The following is a 24089-nucleotide window of genomic DNA, read 5'->3' as shown; positions in this document are numbered from 1 at the left end:
AATATATTTTTATGAATATATTTGAGATCTCTTTAGGGATATATTTGAGACGACTACGCAGCGTATGATCGACTCGTGACTCTCATTGTTGAGAGAGTAAATAAATTGCACACCTGGTCTATAAACGTGACTTGAGCCAGCGCCGTCAAAGTGTCGCAATGCGGTACAGAAGATCTCATACGTGTTTTATGGGCGCCGGCGTGTAAACTCGTATCGGAATAACTGTGTGCTCGGTAGCTGAAGGATAGAGACGGGGGATAGCCGCCGGGGGACAAGGCTGAGGTGTGTACGACGATGGTGTCGGTGTTCGCGGGGGCGCGGGGGTGGATGAGACGGGCTGGAACGGGACGGGTTGCTGTACGACGGATCAGAGAGAGGAGAAAGGAAGGAGACGGAACGATACGTGGAGGAGGAGATGGAAGGAGGAAGGAATAGGACGGGATGATAGCGAGGTCTGATTACGTATTTACTAGGAGCGGAGGCAGGAGCGGAAGAGAAAATTCGCTCGGTTCCGCGGTTCCACGGACGGCTGTGCGACTATTTGAATTATGCATGGACACGGCTTGCCTACAACGTGTATTGTTTGCGGTACGCGATTCCGATTCTTGAGAGCGACGGTATGTATGATGCCGGTAGGAACAAGTTAAAATCCCACGTTGGGTTTCGCCAGTTTCCTTGAAAACCGAGTCAAAAACCGCGTTTAAATTCCAAGTTGCTTTTTTGATTAGAATCTTTTCGTACGTTTATCTTGCTTTTAATTTCTTACTGCGAATTTTTTAACAGACACGTGTAATGGACCCATAAATAACATGTAATGTAAGAGAGAGAGAGAAATTCTTGATTAGAAATAATAATTGAATCAGGGCAATATTATAAAAAATATCATTGATCAAAATTTATCAATTTTCAGGAGAAATATGTACGATTCATGTTACAAATATGTTTTACATAATCTGACAAGAAGCAACTTCAACGGGGATTTCATTCCTCTGCAAATTATATACTCTGCATAAACTGTGTAACGACCGACACAAGTGCGAGCTAATAAATCCAGTTACTAAATCCTTTCGGTGAAAAAGAACACAGAGAAATCAGCACGCGTGCATTTGCAGAAACTGCAAATTCTCGTCGGCCCTCTCGTCATTTACCATTACCACCCCTGCGTTTCCCGTGCCAGTTTTACGGCGCTGATCGTCGCGGACGAGCTTACGTTCCTTTTTGTCAAGCCCTCTCGTGAAAAACGTCGCCGCAGCCGCGGAATGCTAATGTTCAGGCACCACAGTTTCTCTTTGCATTGTAAGTTGCGTGGCGCGAAACTCTCTTGCGGAACGAGAAGGTGGCGCGAAAAGCTACCGACGATTTTTGCGAGCGGTGCACCGTGAAATTCGACACGGTAAATCTCGATATTTCGGAGTAGCCGTCTTCGTTCCACCTGCGACGTCGTAACTGGTCTCGGGCGCGATATCGGCTATCGAGAGCAAGCATTGTTTCACACTGGGGCGCCCGCGTGGTTCTTAATTTAGGTTTGGCGAAGTTAGGAACGGCGCCAGGAGAATTGAAAGCATTTCGAGATTTTGCGACGTTATTGCCAAATTTCCAATTTTTCTCCCTCAGCAAGTATATATACATATATATATTTAACAGAAAAATTCTCAGATATGAGTTCTATAAAATAGATATTCTCTGAAACATGTTTATATTAAAATCGCAGTAATATATTAATCATAATGCAATTATTAATTTATCTGTATGTATGATACATCGATCTCTCGTTTCTTTAATATATCCTGAAAGACTATTCCATCAAAAGCCATATACTTTTACTGCACGGAGATGTATTATAATATTTCTAGGTGTGTGTAAAACATTGTATTTCTCGAAGCAGTGCAAAAGCTATGTCGTTCCTTAATCCGGCGTGACACATCGCCGATGCGATCGAGCGAAGTAAAGAGTCTAGATTTCGGCAAAGACGCGAAAGAGACGGAGGAAACGTATCTGTATCCGTGAACAATACGGTCACGAGTTTCTCCGAGGTATGTACATGTGCGAATAAGAGAGACTCCTATAGTCGTCGTGGTTGCCTTAAGTCTCCGGTTGTTAAGCCGCGAGACGAATTCCCCTGGACGCGCTTCTTGCTAACGCTAACGCCGCACCTAATCTGCCTTTCGCCTCTCCTTCATCCATTTCGGCTACACAGCTCGGCTCTCCGCAGCCGCTACGGCGAAAAGCTCTTTCCGTACATTAGGACCTCTCCTTAACCGCCATCTCGACCGCGCGTGGGACGCTTAGATGCTAAGATCTCGGGCGTCGCTGAACAAAGATTCTCTTCGCTGCGAGCTAATTATTTGGCCGAGCTTAGGAAAGCACAATAATATTTAATATTCTTGGGCGTAAAATGTATATCGAATAGTTTCATATTCATGAGAATTATCTATATGTAAAAGGATTAGTTTCTTTTGATGTATTTATTTTTTTTTTTGTGATAGGTCTAAAATTATCTGGGATATATTACGGAATGTGTCACGTGAAATGAGAAACCGCGAACGAATAAAAGAGACTATAAAAGAAGCAAAGTCAGAGGATTCGAGAAAAGAAAGAGTCGCGGCAATCCCGCAGGACCTTATGAAAATTTAGCTAGCAACAGCGTCCTAAATCTCATTAAAACGCGGAACCCGCCGCGGGGTCGGCCGGCGGGGACGTGCTACGGTTGTGAGAAGGGACAGGGGAAATTCGAAAGGGCAGGGAAGGGAGGGAAAGGGAGAGACGGTGAGGGAGCCGCTGACTGCAGGGATGCCACCCTAATTACCTCTGGCTCGATAAAAAAAACGAATTAAAGAAAAGAATGAGGTGGGGCCGAGGGTGGGCTGCTCGTGACAGCCAGCTAATCGGGGTGTTTAAGAGTCTACACTGATCGCCAGGGCCTCGTTAAAACCGGGCGGAGGGTAGGACTCTCGCCGCCTTATTTTTGCAAGGCGTGATAATGGGGGTTGCCGGCAGGGCGAGGTGATGGCGTAGGCGGTGTGGCGAATGGGCAATGGGAAAGAATGCTAAATCGCGTAGCCGCGGCTATGATTTACGGGGCCGGGGGCTCGCGCCACTTTGCATACCGATCGACGCGAAATCGCGGCCGGTTATTACCGCGATGGTCACCGGGAACCTCTGGTGATTCATCGGTTACGTGCGAAAAATGGCGGCGAAAAATTGCGCAACGACGGCCGCTCGGCCAATTTCGACCTAATTAACCGCGCAACTAATGCCACTCTCGATCGTCCCCTGCACGGAACCTATTTCGGTACCGTAAATTTTCGCGCGAATTTCAGGAGCGATTACGACGTATTTATTACGCCGCTCGATTGTAACGTATCGCTTCCGATCTTCGAGAATATAAGAGCTCACTTTGACCATCCGAGCGTCCGTGATATGGCTACAAAATTGCGAAAGTAATACGAGTTATACGAGTTGCTATCTAACGTATTCGGAATAAAAAACATGCATATGTAATTAATATATAAAGTACATGAAGAGACAAAACTAATGTTTTAAAGAAACGAGAGAGAAATCTTTCGCTCGCGATGGACAATCTCGATGAAAAACGACAATTTTGACATTGATAAGCCAGAATATCACCCTTTTCTACAACTAGCTAGAGAGGTCTTGTTATAATTAAATAAAGCCTCTTTCTTCCATTTGCCATTATGTCTTATCTAAGCGTCGCGACGTCGCTACGACGGCCGACCGAGGTGCGAGGTCCCGATATTTTATTTATTTAGATGCTGAGATGAGAAAAAGTAATCAAGGGTGCGCTAATGGAAGGCCGGACTCTTTCTCGTTTCTGTCGGTGAACTCTTTTTGTTTCTGTTACTCCCGGCCTCGCCCTTTCGACTACCACCCCTCCATCACCATCCTCATCCCCTGGCCCCTTCCGTCCCATCGCCCACTATAATTACGCACCGACCGAGCTCTCGTGCGCCGCCTCGCTTCGAATAAATAACGCAAATGAAACTTGTCTACCTCACCGGTAACGACAGCGCCTCCGCGTTTGCTCGATGCGATATGTTCCATAAACGCAAATGTAAGCTTCAATTAGGCGAGCGTGGTAATTGCTGGATCGTTAACAAAGTGATTAATTAACGAGAATCGCTTATTTAAAGCGTGCTCCGAGGTAAACACTCGGAAGTAATGTCCAATTATTTCTAGATTTTTCTCTGATGAAAAGTAATTTATTTAAATGCGATATATTTTTCGTTTGTTGTGTGGAAAATATTCATTTGTCGAAAATGCACGAAAATCATGATACAAGTATTGTATATTTTTCTTAACATGAATTATCGCGATAGGATGGCTGATTTTACTGAGAATCTCTCTCTTCTACCCTCTTTTCTATTAACACTTCGATTTTATAATCAATGTCGCACCCCACGCTGAGTCGCCTGCTTCTTCAACGACCTCTTAAATTACTACTCATTCGTATTTTTTATCTAAATATGAAATGTGCCTGCCGCTCGTGTATTCAGGCTACGCTGGTGATACGTCAACCGGTCGATTACCGATATCAATTATTGATACACTCACCGATATCCAGCTACATCCGGTGCGAAACGACGCGCACGCTCGTTTCTCGTTGACTTTTATTGCTCACACGAACAATTTTCCCTGATCCGCGTCGCTTTTTAAATATTAGATTTGAACGTGGCGTCGTTTCCCGAACCTGTTATTGACGAAATTGAAAGGGCAGCGACACACAGTTTTCAGTATTTTCCTTTCGATGTCGTCCTCCGGGCAAACGTATCGAAATTAATTCCGCCTGTGACTCTTTCTCTTCTATCTATCTATGTGTCTCGTCTTTTTTTCTTCTTTCTCTTTCTTTCTTTTTCTCTCTTTTTCTCTCTCTTGCGAACCCGTATGCGGACCATCACACTGCGCCTCAAGGAAATTGAAACATCCACTGCCTCGAAGCAACCATGATTTAGAGAACGGTTTGAGTTATGTGCCCTCCTATATTAAAGTATTTCGAATGCAAAGCCATTTCGCATGCTTACCCCGCCACAATGTAGTTTCCGTTGCGACTCTGTCTGTTTTCATGGACACAATAAGCAACTTTCGACTCGCGATGGTTATCGATATTTTCTCAGATTTAGCCAAGAAAAGGTTATACTTGCATATTATAATAATTTTTTAAATATTACTTGGTCAGTCTGTAAAACTAAAGATTTTATAAAAAAAAAATTAAGCGCTAAGATAAAATTGAAAAATTCCTCGCGATTAATTAAATAGGACAGAGTTGATAATATCATTACTGAAGCAAAGCAAAGTCGTAGACAAAATAAATAGTTATTCTCAATTAATAAGATTGGTTCAAAATAAACAGAGGTATTGGATATAAAATTAATTTTCCAAACAAGGGAAATTTAATTTTATATCCAATACCTCTGTTTATTTTGAACCAATCTTGATCCTCTCCTTTGTCCCTTGCAATTTGTTTTGCGTTACATTACAAATTCGTGCAAATCTGACTGCTTGTCTTCCTTAATTAAAGGATTTAGAAGCGATTTTTCGTCAATAAACTAGAATTTTTAGAAAAACGCAACGAACATGGTTAAAATTTTTTGGCTGACGTTGATGATACTAAAATTTCGATCAAACTTGTCCAAAAAAATATAAAAAATCATACCGTAACGCACGTAACAACATCACTTTTCGATTACTAGTGACGATTTAATCGCTTTGAATCATCCGACATATTAGTCTCCCAAAATGTAAACTGATTTTGTAGACAGTGTCTGCAAGCGTCTTACTTGATGCAAAATCTAATTTGTTTCTCGCGACGATCCATTATCGAGCATCTCTCATCCTTCACCGTTCGAGAGACCACAACCTTCTCTCTATTCTTTTTTCTCGAGCGTTCGACGAGACGTAGACTCGTGCACGTACACGCAGGTAGCAAGGTAGCAACCGGGCGAAGAGGATGGACCATGCATTATGTATAATACATCACGTTATTGGTTCCCTCAGTGATTCCACCCCTTGCCGGCGTTATCGTGTACCGCGGTACAGCACGGCATGGCACGGCCTAGTAAAACATAAGCATCGGGAAACGATAAATAAGAGAAACGTGGCCCGCATGCCGCGCCACGTTTTGGCTCTCCCGCTAAAACCCAACGGAGGGAAAATGTCCTCGTCTCTCTCCCTATTCCCCGTTTCCCTCTTCCTCTCCTTCTTCCACTTTTCGTAGAATTCGCTCGTCTCTTTCACTCGCACATCGTCTTTGGTCGCGACGTTCCGTTCCGATTCTGTCTCCCTTCTGGTTTACGAGGGTAACGCCATCCCGCCCTAGACTACGGCAGCGTCGTCGGGGCTTTTTTCCGATCTCTCGAGCACCCTCGAAAAGAAAAACCGAACCACCACTTTTCGATTCAACCCCTCGACCTATCACGTATGCGTATACGCTCCGGAACCCCTATGGCGATACTGCTACGTGCTCTTCCGATATTACGCCAAATTGTTTAGCTTATTTGTAAAGATTTATTGTGGGAATCTACGACAAAATCAGTCTGACGATTCGGATGAATGAGGTAAGCGAATCGTTGAATAGATTTCCCATTTTATAGAATGAAGAGAAAAAAAGAGTTCCAACAATTTTAAGAAAAATGTCTAATAATGAAAAAGTAGCAAATTTTAATTTACAATTCATTGATAAAAATTTATCTTACATAAATATCTGACTGCAAGTAAAAGTTAAATTAGTTCAAGCTAATCTGTAAGAGAGAGCAATCCAAAGTTTTAATGTAATTTTAATCATTCATATTTCTATCTAAGTTATATACATATATTTAAAATTTAGCAAAAAAATTTAAATTATTAAAATTATATTAGAACTCTAGAGAGATATATATCGTTATCGAGCGCATCCTGTTCAGGTAGAGCCATAAACAACATAGCGTCGGGCGTCTTCGCCATCCCCGACGCACAGAGGAGACCTGGTATCGTCGTACATCATCGCGAAGGGACAACAAGGCGTGATGATAAAAGGGGGAGGTGGGGCGATAGCACGCGGAGACCGGGGCGACGGGTCGTATGTAATATCGGCATTAGGGAATATGTCAACATTCATCACGTTATCAAGTTGGCCGCACACATTGCGTGTTGATACACAATTATGCGTGGCAGCGCGCCGCACTCTCGTCGTTCTTCGCTCGCCGTTGAAAGCGGAGCGAAGGACGCGCCAAGCAGGATATACCGAGCATACCCGAGCGAGCCACCATCCCTTACGAGACCGAGAGATCATACGAACGTTTGCCATACCGCGCACCATCACGTTTGCCACCATGCAGTGATCCATGACTCCTCCGAGAGCATAAGAAAGAAAGAGAGAGAGAGAGAGAGAGAGAAAGTTAGGGAAATAGCTTTGGAGAACTTGTTTGCTCCGTCTCACGGACGACCGATTCCTCGACGGGAATACGGAATCGCGCGAGAATGTGTTGAAATTACAAGCGGGGGAGGATCCGACGCGTCTATGAACCTCTAAGCTCGTCTCGAAATCGAAGATCTAGATCTATCGAACATCCCCAGTATTTCCTTCGAATAATTCAAGCGCGATTACGTTATCCGCATTGCATATTGCACATGTTGCGTTTAGCATTGATAGATTGATTAGTATCTCTACTTCTAAGCTTGAAAAAAATTATTTTTATTAAGGGAGCGTGAATGGAAAGCAAGAGAGGACAAAAAATAAAAGCTAAAGAAAGGATGCAGATAGAGAGAGAATGAAAAAGAGAGAGAGAGAGAGAGGGAGAGAAAGAGAAATATAGGCGAAAACTCATTGAGAATTCATGCGGTATATACGGGGAGGACTCTGGAACTGAAGATCGAGCTACGGTGGGTCACGGAGGAAAGGGAGGGAAAGCGCGCGGTGCTTGCATATAGAGAGAAGACAAGGAGAGTTAGGAACGGAAGGAGAAGGAACGATGGAAAGGGGTGGCGGGTGAGCGTGGTGACACTCTCATTTCGGAGAGAATTTACAAGCAGCCCCCTCGCGTGCCTCGCATAGTCAGACCTAGTCCGACCTCTTATATATATTGCTAAGCGTAGCCAGCAGTCTGGCATAGTTAAGTGCGCTTCTACTAGATGTACCTGAGTGCTTACGAAATTCATTGACCTCGAGAGCGGTTGTCGCGGAAATGGTTGAGCAGGATAGCCGTCCCATTGCATAGTGAGAACGTCATTAGTTTCACGTATCCTGCAAGCATAAATTTATGCTCGTTTAATGATGATTTTAGATCGAAATTTTTATGGCAGCAAAGAGATTGATATGTAATAAGATTTGTCGGATTTGTTTTGAGATTTTTAAGTTCTGTTATAAAAGAATTAATGTAATAAATTGCCTTGTTTTTATTTACATATATATTTATTTCTAATATTTTTTAAAATTATTTCTAATGTCTTTAACAAAAACTCAAGGCAATCTCAGCATTTAAAGAAAACGTTAATGAACAGAAACAAGATAGGAAGTCCGCAGTATATCTTATGGATAGCGCGGTTGATATCGCAACGAAGATACCGGGGGTAAGTCGTAAGCGTGATACGAACGACCTTACAGGTTGCCACGATTACCTGGGGTGCAGGTGGTCGAGTTGGTGTCGGTACCACCCCGCGCCGCCCCCGCGTCAACACCCAGCCATCCACCTAGCGCCCACTCGTCTCCCTTTGTTCTCTCTCTCTCGCTCGCACCTACAATCGCTATCGCTCTCGAACCACTTCTCATTGCTCCCGGGCACGCAATCATTATGCTACCCCCGCGATACCTTCGTCCGACGGGTGGGCCATGCCAACGGAATCGTTGCGCCATTATGGAAGTTATGTGGGCGTGCACGATTGCAGTTTGCTCCTTGCCAACTTTATTTACGAATTGGATCGCATGACGATACGGTCTCACTGGGGTTAGATGAAACGTGGCTCGTTCCGCGATTTCTGCAGGAATCTTATCGGCCGATCTGTATCACGATGATGCATTGGAGTCTTTTTACTTATATGTATATATATATATATATATATATATATATATATATATATATATATATAATGCACTTGTACTTAATTAAACTTTTATGCCGAATCATTTCGCAAATAGCAAATATTAATAATTAAAATTTAATTATGATTGAGTAAATATTTAAATATAATTTATAATTCCCAAGATAATTTAATTATTGTAATTTTGCAACTCCAAAGATAATTTAATACAATTATTGTAATTTTTTATTTTCGATGTTTCAAGCTTATTAACTTGATAAGATTTTTTGCAAAGATTTCTACTCATTTTTATAAATATACAATACATATATATTTTTGTACCTGCTCGGAATTTCTTTGTATTGCTCAACCTTTTTGATATTTTCGAGAATGCAAAGTAGCAAAGATCGAAAATATGACCAACATGTACTACATACATAGCGCATTGCTATATACATATATACTATATAGAGATGGTTGTATACCGTTGCGGGTTGAGGATATGATAGGATAGGACAAGATCAGTATAAAGCTAGCGTCGTTGGAGGGAATGGAACAAGGTACGTGTCGCCGCGGGGGAAACTTACATGCATATCCTGAGGGAGGCCGCGCGGGCGTCAGGTTGGCACAAGGGTGGCAGAAGTTACGGCGTCTCGACGACGCTACTTCCTAAGTCTGCTCTTCAGCTTACCCGTCTAACCTACCTACTTATATCTACTACTACCCCTGCATCCGAGCTCCGGCTAGAATAACCCTCCTCCTCCCCCCGGTTTCTAACCATCCTTCGACTCTCCCGCAGACTCCTCTTGGTGGGCCCAGCCGGTGCCTTGGAGCTACTTTGAGCTGCTCGAAAGCGGCACCGTCTTGCGCTCGACGCAGTTTCCTACAGAGGCGAGAAGGTAAATGCAGCCTACAGGGTTATAGAAACAAGATGGCGCGCCAGGAATCCGTCGCGAGAGTTGGGCGAGACTCGGCTGGAACACGCGGCGAGGTCGTCCCGGAACAGACGAATTTGATGTGCCTTCCGGGCTAACGCGGTAACAAGTTCTCGGCAAGTTTTCTTGGGGTGGGTTTTGGATGGGAGGGTTGCGCGGGTCGGAATATTAAATTTGTTTAACAAGCCACCCGCTCTTACTTCGACTCTGCTAATTCCGCGTCCTTCGTCCGGCTTCGGGACGGCGGTGTACTTCTCTCAGACCGAAATTAAATTTCGTCTAATTAACGACTAGACGCGCGGGGCGCGCTAGCACCGAAGTTCCTAAAGAGCGCGGCCACGTTCCGAGTTGGTTTATCGAGCAATTTCGAATTAGCGGAAACTCGGATGCATATAAATCGGCTTGTAAATGAAAAACGCGACAAGTACACGGCGGATAAGTTATTGTTATAAAAATCATTGCGTTTTTTTATCTCGCGCGCGTCTGCTGCATCGATGGGTCTCGCAAATATTCTTGAAATTCTCCACAATGTTCTTTTACGAAAACAAGTTGACTTAGTGGTCTACCTAATCCAGCTATCAAGGCAGAATCGTTCGACAAAAAAAATCTCTCTGGGAAAAAGAAAGGAAGATATATTTTCATTCTTCATCGCGATTAGATGGATAAAGATACAAATGTACGTAATCTTCAGTTCATGGTCTCAAAGAAGACAGTTCGTGGAATGGAGGAGATAGAAGGAAGAGGGAGATAAAGACAGAAAGAGTATTCTTGTCGCAAGTGAAGACACGAGAAGAGATTCGTCGTGTCTGTCGTGATTGACAACACGGTTGCCAGCGGTGATCTTGATTCTTTGATTGAGCGCTGTCACTTCTTAGATAAGAAACGGACCGGTGAATATCTTAATGAGAGTCTTGCCTCTAGGCATATGCGTTTTGCGTACTTAATTAACCCGCCAGAGCCTACTTACTCCAGAGTATCGATCTCTCGTTGACATCGCGAGTCGAATTAACACGAACTTGCTGCCAATTAACGCGAGCAATCGATCTTTCTCTTCTCCACGTCTTGCAAGTTAATCTCTCGCTATCTGCCTCTAAATGAGCGGATCGGTTGTACAAATCGTGATTTATGTCCTTCAAAATTGTTTATGATAATGAATTCTTGTTTTCTTCGGCTATTAATGAGTTTAAAATTAACGGATACATACTGTATTTTTCACGTTATATGCTAATTTACATTTCATTTTAATATGCTTTAAGTGAAACAAGCAAAAATTAATTATATTTAATTCTGATTCAATTATTAATTTACGTAAACTTTTTGAAGTGCCGTGAGTGTATTTTTTCGCTTTCCATTTATTTTACATGCTCACAGAAAAATTGCAGAAAGAATCGCTAATTCACCGTCAGTAGAATACATAAGATCGAGAGTCGCAAAGGTAGATTTGTACACTCCAACGAGAGAAGGAAATGGAAGAAGATTCATGTCGAAAGAGAGCGTGGAAGAGTTAAGGATACGCGGCGCATGTAGGACGCGACTGTTATCTTGTCGATCAAACAATTAACAATGCGGCCAGGCGGTGACGAAGCGACGAAGAGGAAAGAACCGGCACGCAAGAGATGCATCTTGATCAAAGAGATTGCAGTAAATTCTAGAGATATCGCCGCGAGAAAACTCGCTGGGATAATCGGAGTTCAATCACCAAGCGTCCAATCGCGGCGAGTTACTTCTCGTAGATATCTCCTTTTTACAGTGTTAACCGTTAATTACTCATTAATCAACCGTCTCTTAATTATCTGCTCCGATCACGGAGGGATCATGGCTACGTGGATAATGTGGGTGGAAGACGAGAGATCACGTCAATATATTATCGAGCTTTTTTCTAGATTCATTTTTTTCAATTATTTACGTTCAAAATAATTTCGCAGATATTGACATTTAATCTTCTTGATACTAATATGTATATGATTAAGAGAAAATTATTGTGAATTAATTATTTCATTTCAAGATAAAATATGACTGTATAAGATATATTTTTATAATTTTTTTATTACTATTTGAATTACTTTAATTTTGTTTTCATATAGTAATATCTATAGAATTAAATAAAATGATTTAAGATATGTAACAAATAATTCAAATAAAGATAAATAATATAAAATATTTTACTGCTATATATGTCTGTGTTATCATTGTAAATTCAAATGTATATCGATAATTATTGAAAAAAATGAATAAATTTTTTGAATTTTTACAAGTAAATAAATGTATTAAATTTCACAAATACTATATAGATTAAATAAATTATAAATTACTCACTTTTTCACAATCCGCTATTGCCTGATGATTTCCCCGGTGTCTGGGTCTTTTTCCATCCTTTGCTGCTTCCTCACATGGCACTGATAAAACACTCACTCGCGAAAACACTATTTAATTACCGAGTGCGTACTAATCAACTAATATGATTATCACACTTTGAACAGTACTCCCGATATTAATTGTACGCAATTGACACTTTATTCTATTATGCGATTTATTATAGCAAGTGAATATAAGTTGTGCGCGAAATATTTGATTTGATAAATTGTTTCGACATGCTTACTAATTTTAATCACTTGATAATCATTCTTAATAAGAAATAATCGAAAGATAATGCGACAACATACGCCGCTACCTTTCCATTCCGAGCTCATCGCGCAAATGATAACAGAAACGTCTTTGTACCGATAATATATGAATAAGTACTGTATTGTTATTCCCGCGATGAGCTCGGAGATTGGAATGAGTGGGGGGACAACGACGCGAACCATATGTGTCGTATTATTTTTCGATCGATTTTTCTTTACGGTTATTATAACTACTATACATTGCAAAGAACGGAGTATTTTATATGGATACATGATTTTATACAAGGATATATATTTTTTCAGTTAAATTTTAAAAGATACATGATAAAAATTATAAATAAACTTTTTCTTGCGATTTTCCTTTGTGATAGCCAATAATTGTTTCTATAACGACACTTGAATTCTATTATATTTTATATTTTTAATTTGTCGTTGATTTAAATACAGTTTCTCAAACATTTTCAGATTGAAAATGATTCCCGCAGATAAAATATGAAGCGCGAAATCAAATAGTTCACAAGTAATGAAATATCGCGATACATTAATAATGTTTATTAATAATTAATTTGAGAATTTTTCAAGAAATAGAATATTTAGCAAAATTTATTTTGCGTTATTTATTTTATGAAATATTTCGTCGACAACGAATTACTATTACGTGGTTTGGCCTTCATTCTTTGTGACGTAGGGCAATGTTTACACGGTTGCCTTTGTTGTCGTCCACGCGATGAGACTCGAGTGGGGGAAACAGAGTCGCTCCGTATGTCCCATTATTTTTCGATTCCTTACGGTTACTTCGACTCGAATAAAATGCAAAGAACGAAGTATTTTGTGTGATTTTACATAAAAATATATATTTCAATAAGATTTTAAGAGATAAATAATAGGAATTATAAATTATTTTCTCCTTGTGCGATCTTTATAGCTGGTAATTTTTTTAACGACACTTGAATTCGATTATATCTCGCGCTTTAAATTTATCATCGATTTAAATCAAGTTTATCGAACATTTTCGAATGAAAACGATCCGCACAAATGAAATGTGAATCGTGGAATCAAATAATTTATAAGTATTGAAATGTCGTGATCAATATCGTTTATTAATAATTCGAGAAATTTAAAGAATAGAATATTTAACATAATATTTAACATAACAATTGTTATGCCAAATTTTGCCAACTCGAGACAGCTTATTTTTAAAATAAAGTTTATGACACATAGATTACGGATATGCGAGTCTCTAGATGGACTAAATTATCGTTTAATTTTAATTTTTATCCTTTTAAAAAAATACTTATTTTCTCAACTATTTTCTCCGAAGTACCATAAACTTTAAGCCAAGAATAAAGTCCAATCTCTAGTTGAGAAAATTTTGGGCAACAAGCTTATGGGCACTTGTCTGTACTCTTTATTTTATATTAAATATTCGTCGATAACGAATAAATTAACTGTTCGGCCTTCACACACGGTTTGGCCTTCGTTCTTTGTAATGTTTATACGGGAACGTTTTTATTGTCATTCCCACGATACGATTCGGAGGGGATGCGGCAAAAGTCGCTTCGCATGTATCGCATTCTTTCCATCATTTCTTACGGTTATTATAAATGATTATTACGAGATATTGTTATAAATAATTAATATTTTTTCTCACTAACCAAGTATCCCGTGCAACTTATATTCTTTTACTACAATAAAGTTATAATAGAATAAAGTATCAGTCTCACATTTGTCGAGAGTGCCATTCAAAGCATCGTGCGATTGTCATATTCTGTTGATTAGTACATGTCCGAACATAATTAAATAGCGTTTTCGCGAGTGAGTATTTTATCATTGCCCTGAAAGAATGAACAACAGAAAAGGAGTACATTCAGGTACCGAAACTTCATTAAATTTATATAATGTGTGATTAATGAATAATTAATTTATATTAATAATATAATCGATATTAAATACAATATAATATACAATATAAAATACAATCATAGCACATAAAATATTTCGACCCTACGAATTATTAATAAGACAGTGTGTTCAACCTTGGCGACGTAAACAATAACGCGCTACTGTATCCCGGCTCTCGATTCTATTATCATTCGCACGACGACTCTCGAACAAAAATATAATAGCGCGAGACGTTTTGTTAAATTCATTTTCTAAACGCGATCATTGTCGAATAATTATTTAATATAATAATATGATTAACGAGTAATTAATTTTTATGAATATATAATCGATATAAAATATACAATCGATATAAAATACAATCATAGCACGTAAAATATTTCGCGACTACGAATTATTAATAATACAGTGTGTTCAACCTTGGCGACGTAAACAATAACGCGCTACTGTATCCCGGCTCTCGATTCTATTATCATTCGCACGACGACTCTCGAACAGAAATATAATAGCGCGAGACGTTTTGTTAAATTCCTTTCCTAAACGCGATCGCGATCATTATCGAATAATTATTTAATATAATAATATGATTAACGAGTAATTAATTTTTATGAATATATAATCGATATAAAATATACAATCGATATAAAATACAATCATAGCACGTAAAATATTTCGCGACTACGAATTATTAATAATACAGTGTGTTCAACCTTGGCGACGTAAACAATAACGCGCTACTGTATCCCGGCTCTCGATTCTATTATCGTTCGCACGACGACTCTCGAACAGAAATATAATAGCGCGAGACGTTTTGTTAAATTCATTTTCTAAACGCGATCATTGTCGAATAATTATTTAATATAATAATATGATTAACGAGTAATTAATTTTTATGAATATATAATCGATATAATATATACAATCGATATAAAATACAATCATAGCACGTAAAATATTTCGCGAGTACGAATTATTAATAATACAGTGTGTTCAACCTTGGCGACGTAAACAATAACGCGCTACTGTATCCCGGCTCTCGATTCTATTATCATTCGCACGACGACTCTCGAACAGAAATATAATAGCGCGAGACGTTTTGTTAAATTCCTTTCCTAAACGCGATCGCGATCATTATCGAATAATTATTTAATATAATAATATGATTAACGAGTAATTAATTTTTATGAATATATAATCGATATAAAATATACAATCGATATAAAATACAATCATAGCACGTAAAATATTTCGCGACTACGAATTATTAATAATACAGTGTGTTCAACCTTGGCGACGTAAACAATAACGCGCTACTGTATCCCGGCTCTCGATTCTATTATCATTCGCACGACGACTCTCGAACAGAAATATAATAGCGCGAGACGTTTCGTTAAATTCCTTTCCTAAACGTGATCGCGATCATTATCGAATAATTATTTAATATAATAATATGATTAACGAGTAATTAATTTTTATGAATATATAATCGATATAATATATACAATCGATATAAAATACAATCATAGCACGTAAAATATTTCGCGAGTACGAATTATTAATAATACAGTGTGTTCAACCTTAGCGACGTAAACAATAACGCGCTACTGTATCCCGGCTCTCGATTCTATTATCATTCGCACGACGACTCTCGAACAGAAATATAATAGCGCGAGACGTTTCGTTAAATTCCTTTCCTAAACGCGATCGCGATCATTATCGAATAATTATTTAATATAATAATATGATTAACGAGTAATTAATTTTTATGAATATATAATCGATATAAAATATACAATCGATATAAAATACAATCATAGCACGTAAAATATTTCGCGACTACGAATTATTAATAATACAGTGTGTTCAACCTTGGCGACGTAAACAATAACGCGCTACTGTATCCCGGCTCTCGATTCTATTATCATTCGCACGACGACTCTCGAACAGAAATATAATAGCGCGAGACGTTTTGTTAAATTCCTTTCCTAAACGCGATCGCGATCATTATCGAATAATTATTTAATATAATAATATGATTAACGAGTAATTAATTTATATGAATATATAATCGATATAAAATATACAATCGATATAAAATACAATCATAGCACGTAAAATATTTCGCGACTACGAATTATTAATAATACAGTGTGTTCAACCTTGGCGACGTAAACAATAACGCGCTACTGTATCCCGGCTCTCGATTCTATTATCATTCGCACGACGACTCTCGAACAGAAATATAATAGCGCGAGACGTTGTGTTAAATTCCTTTCCTAAACGCGATCGCGATCATTATCGAATAATTATTTAATATAATAATATGATTAACGAGTAATTAATTTTTATGAATATATAATCGATATAAAATATACAATCGATATAAAATACAATCATAGCACGTAAAATATTTCGCGACTACGAATTATTAATAATACAGTGTGTTCAACCTTGGCGACGTAAACAATAACGCGCTACTGTATCCCGGCTCTCGATTCTATTATCATTCGCACGACGACTCTCGAACAGAAATATAATAGCGCGAGACGTTTTGTTAAATTCATTTTCTAAACGCGATCATTGTCGAATAATTATTTAATATAATAATATGATTAACGAGTAATTAATTTTTATGAATATATAATCGATATAAAATATACAATCGATATAAAATACAATCATAGCACGTAAAATATTTCGCGACTACGAATTATTAATAATACAGTGTGTTCAACCTTGGCGACGTAAACAATAACGCGCTACTGTATCCCGGCTCTCGATTCTATTATCATTCGCACGACGACTCTCGAACAGAAATATAATAGCGCGAGACGTTTTGTTAAATTCATTTTCTAAACGCGATCATTGTCGAATAATTATTTAATATAATAATATGATTAACGAGTAATTAATTTTTATGAATATATAATCGATATAATATATACAATCGATATAAAATACAATCATAGCACGTAAAATATTTCGCGACTACGAATTATTAATAATACAGTGTGTTCAACCTTAGCGACGTAAACAATAACGCGCTACTGTATCCCGGCTCTCGATTCTATTATCATTCGCACGACGACTCTCGAACAGAAATGTAATAGCGCGAGACGTTTTGTTAAATTCCTTTCCTAAACGCGATCGCGATCATTATCGAATAATTATTTAATATAATAATATGATTAACGAGTAATTAATTTTTATGAATATATAATCGATATAAAATATACAATCGATATAAAATACAATCATAGCACGTAAAATATTTCGCGACTACGAATTATTAATAATACAGTGTGTTCAACCTTGGCGACGTAAACAATAACGCGCTACTGTATCCCGGCTCTCGATTCTATTATCATTCGCACGACGACTCTCGAACAGAAATATAATAGCGCGAGACGTTTTGTTAAATTCCTTTCCTAAACGCGATCGCGATCATTATCGAATAATTATTTAATATAATAATATGATTAACGAGTAATTAATTTTTATGAATATATAATCGATATAAAATATACAATCGATATAAAATACAATCATAGCACGTAAAATATTTCGCGACTACGAATTATTAATAATACAGTGTGTTCAACCTTGGCGACGTAAACAATAACGCGTTACTGTATCCCGGCTCTCGATTCTATTATCATTCGCACGACGACTCTCGAACAGAAATATAATAGCGCGAGACGTTTTGTTAAATTCATTTTCTAAACGCGATCATTGTCGAATAATTATTTAATATAATAATATGATTAACGAGTAATTAATTTTTATGAATATATAATCGATATAATATATACAATCGATATAAAATACAATCATAGCACGTAAAATATTTCGCGACTACGAATTATTAATAATACAGTGTGTTCAACCTTAGCGACGTAAACAATAACGCGCTACTGTATCCCGGCTCTCGATTCTATTATCATTCGCACGACGACTCTCGAACAGAAATATAATAGCGCGAGACGTTTCGTTAAATTCCTTTCCTAAACGCGATCGCGATCATTATCGAATAATTATTTCATATAATAATATGATTAACGAGTAATTAATTTTTATGAATATATAATCGATATAAAATATACAATCGATATAAAATACAATCATAGCACGTAAAATATTTCGCGACTACGAATTATTAATAATACAGTGTGTTCAACCTTGGCGACGTAAACAATAACGCGCTACTGTATCCCGGCTCTCGATTCTATTATCATTCGCACGACGACTCTCGAACAGAAATATAATAGCGCGAGACGTTTCGTTAAATTCCTTTCCTAAACGTGATCGCGATCATTATCGAATAATTATTTAATATAATAATATGATTAACGAGTAATTAATTTTTATGAATATATAATCGATATAATATATACAATCGATATAAAATACAATCATAGCACGTAAAATATTTCGCGAGTACGAATTATTAATAATACAGTGTGTTCAACCTTAGCGACGTAAACAATAACGCGCTACTGTATCCCGGCTCTCGATTCTATTATCATTCGCACGACGACTCTCGAACAGAAATATAATAGCGCGCGACGTTTCGTTAAATTCCTTTCCTAAACGTGATCGCGATCATTATCGAATAATTATTTAATATAATAATATGATTAACGAGTAATTAATTTTTATGAATATATAATCGATATAAAATATACAATCGATATAAAATACAATCATAGCACGTAAAATATTTCGCGACTACGAATTATTAATAATACAGTGTGTTCAACCTTGGCGACGTAAACAATAACGCGCTACTGTATCCCGGCTCTCGATTCTATTATCATTCGCACGACGACTCTCGAACAGAAATATAATAGCGCGAGACGTTTTGTTAAATTCATTTTCTAAACGCGATCATTGTCGAATAATTATTTAATATAATAATATGATTAACGAGTAATTAATTTTTATGAATATATAATCGATATAATATATACAATCGATATAAAATACAATCATAGCACGTAAAATATTTCGCGACTACGAATTATTAATAATACAGTGTGTTCAACCTTAGCGACGTAAACAATAACGCGCTACTGTATCCCGGCTCTCGATTCTATTATCATTCGCACGACGTCTCTCGAACAGAAATATAATAGCGCGAGACGTTTTGTTAAATTCCTTTCCTAAACGCGATCGCGATCATTATCGAATAATTATTTAATATAATAATATGATTAACGAGTAATTAATTTTTATGAATATATAATCGATATAAAATATACAATCGATATAAAATACAATCATAGCACGTAAAATATTTCGCGACTACGAATTATTAATAATACAGTGTGTTCAACCTTGGCGACGTAAACAATAACGCGCTACTGTATCCCGGCTCTCGATTCTATTATCATTCGCACGACGACTCTCGAACAAAAATATAATAGCGCGAGACGTTTTGTTAAATTCATTTTCTAAACGCGATCATTGTCGAATAATTATTTAATATAATAATATGATTAACGAGTAATTAATTTTTATGAATATATAATCGATATAAAATATACAATCGATATAAAATACAATCATAGCACGTAAAATATTTCGCGACTACGAATTATTAATAATACAGTGTGTTCATCCTTAGCGACGTAAACAATAACGCGCTACTGTATCTCGGCTCTCGATTCTATTATCATTCGCAAGACGACACTCGAACAAAAATTTAATAGCGCGAGACGTTTTGTTAAATTCCTTCCCTAAACGCGATCGCGATCATTATCAAATAATTATTTAATATAATAATATGATTAATGAGTAATTAACTTTCATATATAATCGATATATAATCGATATAAAATATACAATCGATATAAAATACAATCATAGCACGTAAAATATTTCGACTACGAATTATTAATATCATGCTCGGCCTTGACAACGTAAACAGTAGCGCGCTAATGTTTACATCTCACGCGGCCTTATTATCATTCATACGGCGACATTCGAGGAATAAAGTAGTGGTGAGAAACGCTTTCTATATCATCGAATTCTTTTTCTAAACGTAATCGTGATTAATACACAATTCATTATAATTATTCTAATTAATGATTATTAAACTTTTGATAAATACGGAACTATTTTGGCGATAAATTTTTATTAAAACAAAATTATTCGTTATTACAAATAAAAATCGAAATAAAAGAGATAGGTACATAAATTTCGTTACATTTTGGTTATCGATATTTATCAAATGATAATCATTTCTCTAACAATGCTTGCTAAAGTAAAATATATTTCGTTCGATTCTTCTTAATTTTTTTAAAAGTACAAGTATATATTAATTATTAATTAAACAACAGCTGTATCATGACTTTTATTATTTTAATTTTTTGATCCTATGATTTGTATTTTATATACGTGTACTATACGTATATCAACAATAATAATAAGCATCATTATAGCGAGTGGCGCATGATTTTTATCTTGTGCAAATGTTGTGTCACCCTTTCACAATATAATAAAGTGCCAATTTTACGTGATTATTTCGTGATCGGGAGTGTCATGCAAAGTGTCCCATGTATTCGAATATTCATGTGTAATAAATATATTCGCGGATAAGTGTAAATGTGCCATTAGGAAACAGCGACGGATGTATAAGAGAGAAAAAAGGAGATCTGGAAAAGCATTGGGCAACGTAAAGCATATATATATGCGGTAAGTAATTTATATAAATTATTTATCATATTTATATTATTTTCAAAACAGATACACGATTCCTCCGAATTTTTTTGATAGTAAGTCAATCGTATAATACAATTAATCAATAATTTAAAATAAAATACTTCTCTAATTTAATATTTTGTGCACACACACACATATATATATATATATATATATATATTTATCGTTTATATTTGCGAATTTAAATTTATGTACTATATTACAAAATAAATTTCAAATTATGTATTATATTATATATAAAATTATATATAATATAACCCTCCCATGGGGTACACCTTGTCGCGGTGGGAGGGCTTAGTACTTGGATGGTGCCTTGAGATTTATTTTAAATTTTTCTATTTATGATAAATCTTAAGGTGTCTGAATAGGAAGCTAAGTACCCTTTCGCGTCGTCGGTGCTGTCAACGTGCCGCGGATGGCAAGCGCTTCGTTACCGCGTTTTCGCGTTCTAGTATTCTCGCGTCGTCGCGTTTTCGCGGAACTTTTGAACTTTTTCATATAAAATCCCAATTTCATTTATTGTCACGAGTCTCTTCTTCCGATGCCAACTAACTGGGATGTTTCGAGTTTGCACACGTTGCTATGCAACGTACACTCTTGCTTCGTGCTTCGTCAAGTGATTCGGCCCGAATTAGTTAGAACTCGATCGATTGCTCGAAATGGTCGTCAATGGGTCCCTTCTCTTTGCTCGTCTACAGCCACACGCACTGCGTGTGTTAACCCTGTCGAGGAGTCGAGTGGATTCCCCTAGGCACGATTTTCGCTCGGTAAAAGGGGTTGCCTCCCCATTTTCTAAATTGCTGAATGTTAGCATTTAAAAAATGTGGGTATCCTCTTCTTTTGCCGTCTACCAGCCTGGTGTAGCCATGTCCTGCAATCGCGGGAAACTTCGTGTTCCGGGCGAAGCACCTGAAATCGTGCTTAGCGGGTCCAGGTTCGATACGAGATAGGATAATTATGCGCGAAAAAGAGCTGGTGAACTTTATTTTCCTCTATTCCGTCAATCGTTTCGTCTTCTTTCCGGTTCGGGCCTAATCTTTGCTCGTTGTATCGTTGCATTCCCGATCTGTTGGCTCGAAGTTGATTTTCATAAATGAAATGGGATTTTCGCTCGTACCGAAACCGGGAGTGTCGTTGAAAGTATATATATATTAAATATATACATCGCGCGACCAAATTTTTAATCGTACCGAAATAGTGCGGGAGTGCCGTTCAGTATCGCGCGTAAAATAACGAAAATAGCGATATAAAAATATCGCTCGTGAGTGCGGGAGTGCCATTAAGTATCGCGCGTCTAAGACTGAGAGGAGGAGGAGGCCTAGGAGAGGCATCGGGCTCCGGCAGAGCAACCTTCTGGTAAGCAATTTATTTATTTGTAATTATATATTAAATATTAAATATATTTATTATAATTTAAATTAAACAATTAATCGCAACAATTAATTTGATGTTTTTATTTATATTTTTTTATTTATATTTAAATAAGAGAGAATTAAAGAAAAAGATTTTTAAATTAAAACTATAATCTTGTAAAGGTGTAAGCTTTTATAAAGTTATAAAAGAATTATTAGTAATGTTTTTTAAAATTTATAGAATTATTTTATTAATCTGCTATTATTATATGCATCGAATATAAAATTCAATGTATACAATAATTTTTGAAATATTAATTATTTTGAACGCTGCTACATTGGAATCTTCTTTTGTATGTTATAGATCGATGCAACAACCTTGATGATCTGAGAGGAGGAGCAGGCCTAGGAGAGGCATCCTGCACCGGCGGAACAACCTGATGGTGAATATTTATTATTTGTATATCTATTGTTAAAAATCGTACACACAATAATACGGTTTTATTATTTAAATGAATTAAATAAAAATTAGAAAGATTTTTATAAAAATTATATAAAAGTTTCTATATATGTATATTTAAAAAATAGTTTCAAAATTTATAAAATTTTTCCATACATGTTTATAACTGCTTATTATTTTACACCGAATATGAAATTCCGCATAATAATAATTTTTTGAAATATCGATTTTGAGCATTCTTATAAATGAATTTTATATTCGTATGTTACAGACAACGAGCTTCGATAACAACAACTCCGCTGTTGCGCATCAGTGCCGGTGAGTGAACAAAAACTTTATTTAACTTTAAGGTAACGGATTCGTAGAGATTGTAGATGTAGATGTAGATGTAGATGTAGATTGTAGATTGTAGATTGTAGATTGTAGGTAAATCCGTTGCTTTAAAATGGATGAGCTAGGATAGATTGAATTAAATAACTTTTCATAAATTCTTTCGAAATGCTTTGCATTTATTGCAAAAATGTATTTAAATATTAATTAAAAAAAGAAGATCAAGAAAAGATTATTTTTGTAAAGATTTTATCTAAATGAAAGTAATTTAAATCGACCACACTGGCAATTTATTGGTTGAAAATGTATCACAATTTTATCTAATTTATTAAATAAAGAACACACATTAATAATTTTATCAATTTTATTAATTTCTGATGCTACTTTATTCTTATAATGAGTACTTATCTTCTAATTTCTTATTCATCGTAGCTCATCCATCGTAAAATTTGTTTGTAGATATTATTTTTAAACTTTACTTTAACTTAATATAAAGCCAAATGATTAATTAATTAAATAAATTGTAATATGATAAATGTTATACACACTTTAATTTTATATTTTATTATAAATTATATATTACTATAAATATTTACTAATTATATATATTATTATAATATCAATCAATTTTGATTGATAATCTGCACAGAGACTTTTATATTATAAGAATTCTCTATATATTATACTAGACTGCTAACAGCTGAAGTTATGTTAAATTTTGTGATACCCGGCATAAATTCTACCCAGTTATAAA

At 36.6% G+C, this 24089-nt stretch overlaps 2 protein-coding genes and 1 long non-coding RNA gene across 5 annotated transcripts in view; 2 read left to right on the top strand and 1 right to left on the bottom strand.

Moving 5' to 3' along the window:
- Rrp46 (exosome complex component Rrp46) overlaps positions 1 to 11883 on the top strand; it is a 67495-nt gene extending 55612 nt beyond the window's left edge. For 2 of the 3 annotated variants that reach the window (XM_083109345.1, XM_083109348.1), the window contains one exon: positions 9809 to 10054. In XM_083109345.1, the coding sequence (XP_082965471.1) occupies positions 9809 to 10042 (234 nt within the window). In that variant the 3' untranslated portion in view covers positions 10043 to 10054. Of the gene's footprint in view, positions 1 to 9808; positions 10055 to 11315 lie in introns of those variants that run through there. The other variant, XM_083109347.1, reaches the window with a different exon arrangement.
- Positions 1 to 12416, bottom strand: part of LOC145977399 (uncharacterized) — a 55922-nt gene extending 43506 nt beyond the window's left edge. The window contains exons 1-2 of the mRNA XM_083109349.1: positions 12261 to 12416; positions 8131 to 8236 (exon numbers count right to left, since the gene is read on the bottom strand). Of these exons, the coding sequence (XP_082965475.1) occupies positions 8131 to 8208 (78 nt within the window). The 5' untranslated portion in view covers positions 8209 to 8236; positions 12261 to 12416. The remainder of the gene's footprint in view (positions 1 to 8130; positions 8237 to 12260) is intronic.
- Positions 12417 to 21473: 9057 nt separating this feature from the next.
- LOC145977148 (uncharacterized) lies at positions 21474 to 23651 on the top strand. The gene is made up of 3 exons (XR_014440439.1): positions 21474 to 22549; positions 22910 to 22988; positions 23277 to 23651. It is a non-coding gene; the product is annotated as an uncharacterized LOC145977148 (long non-coding RNA).
- The last annotated feature ends 438 nt before the right edge of the window (positions 23652 to 24089 follow it).

This window comes from Camponotus vicinus, unplaced genomic scaffold, assembly GCF_025532165.1.
Source record: "Camponotus vicinus isolate PSW18456_S1 unplaced genomic scaffold, iyCamVici1.0 SCAF_9, whole genome shotgun sequence".
Classification (NCBI taxonomy): domain Eukaryota; kingdom Metazoa; phylum Arthropoda; class Insecta; order Hymenoptera; family Formicidae; genus Camponotus; species Camponotus vicinus.
The sequence above is the reverse complement of the archived record's forward strand: the minus strand, read 5'-3'. Positions and strand labels throughout refer to the sequence as shown.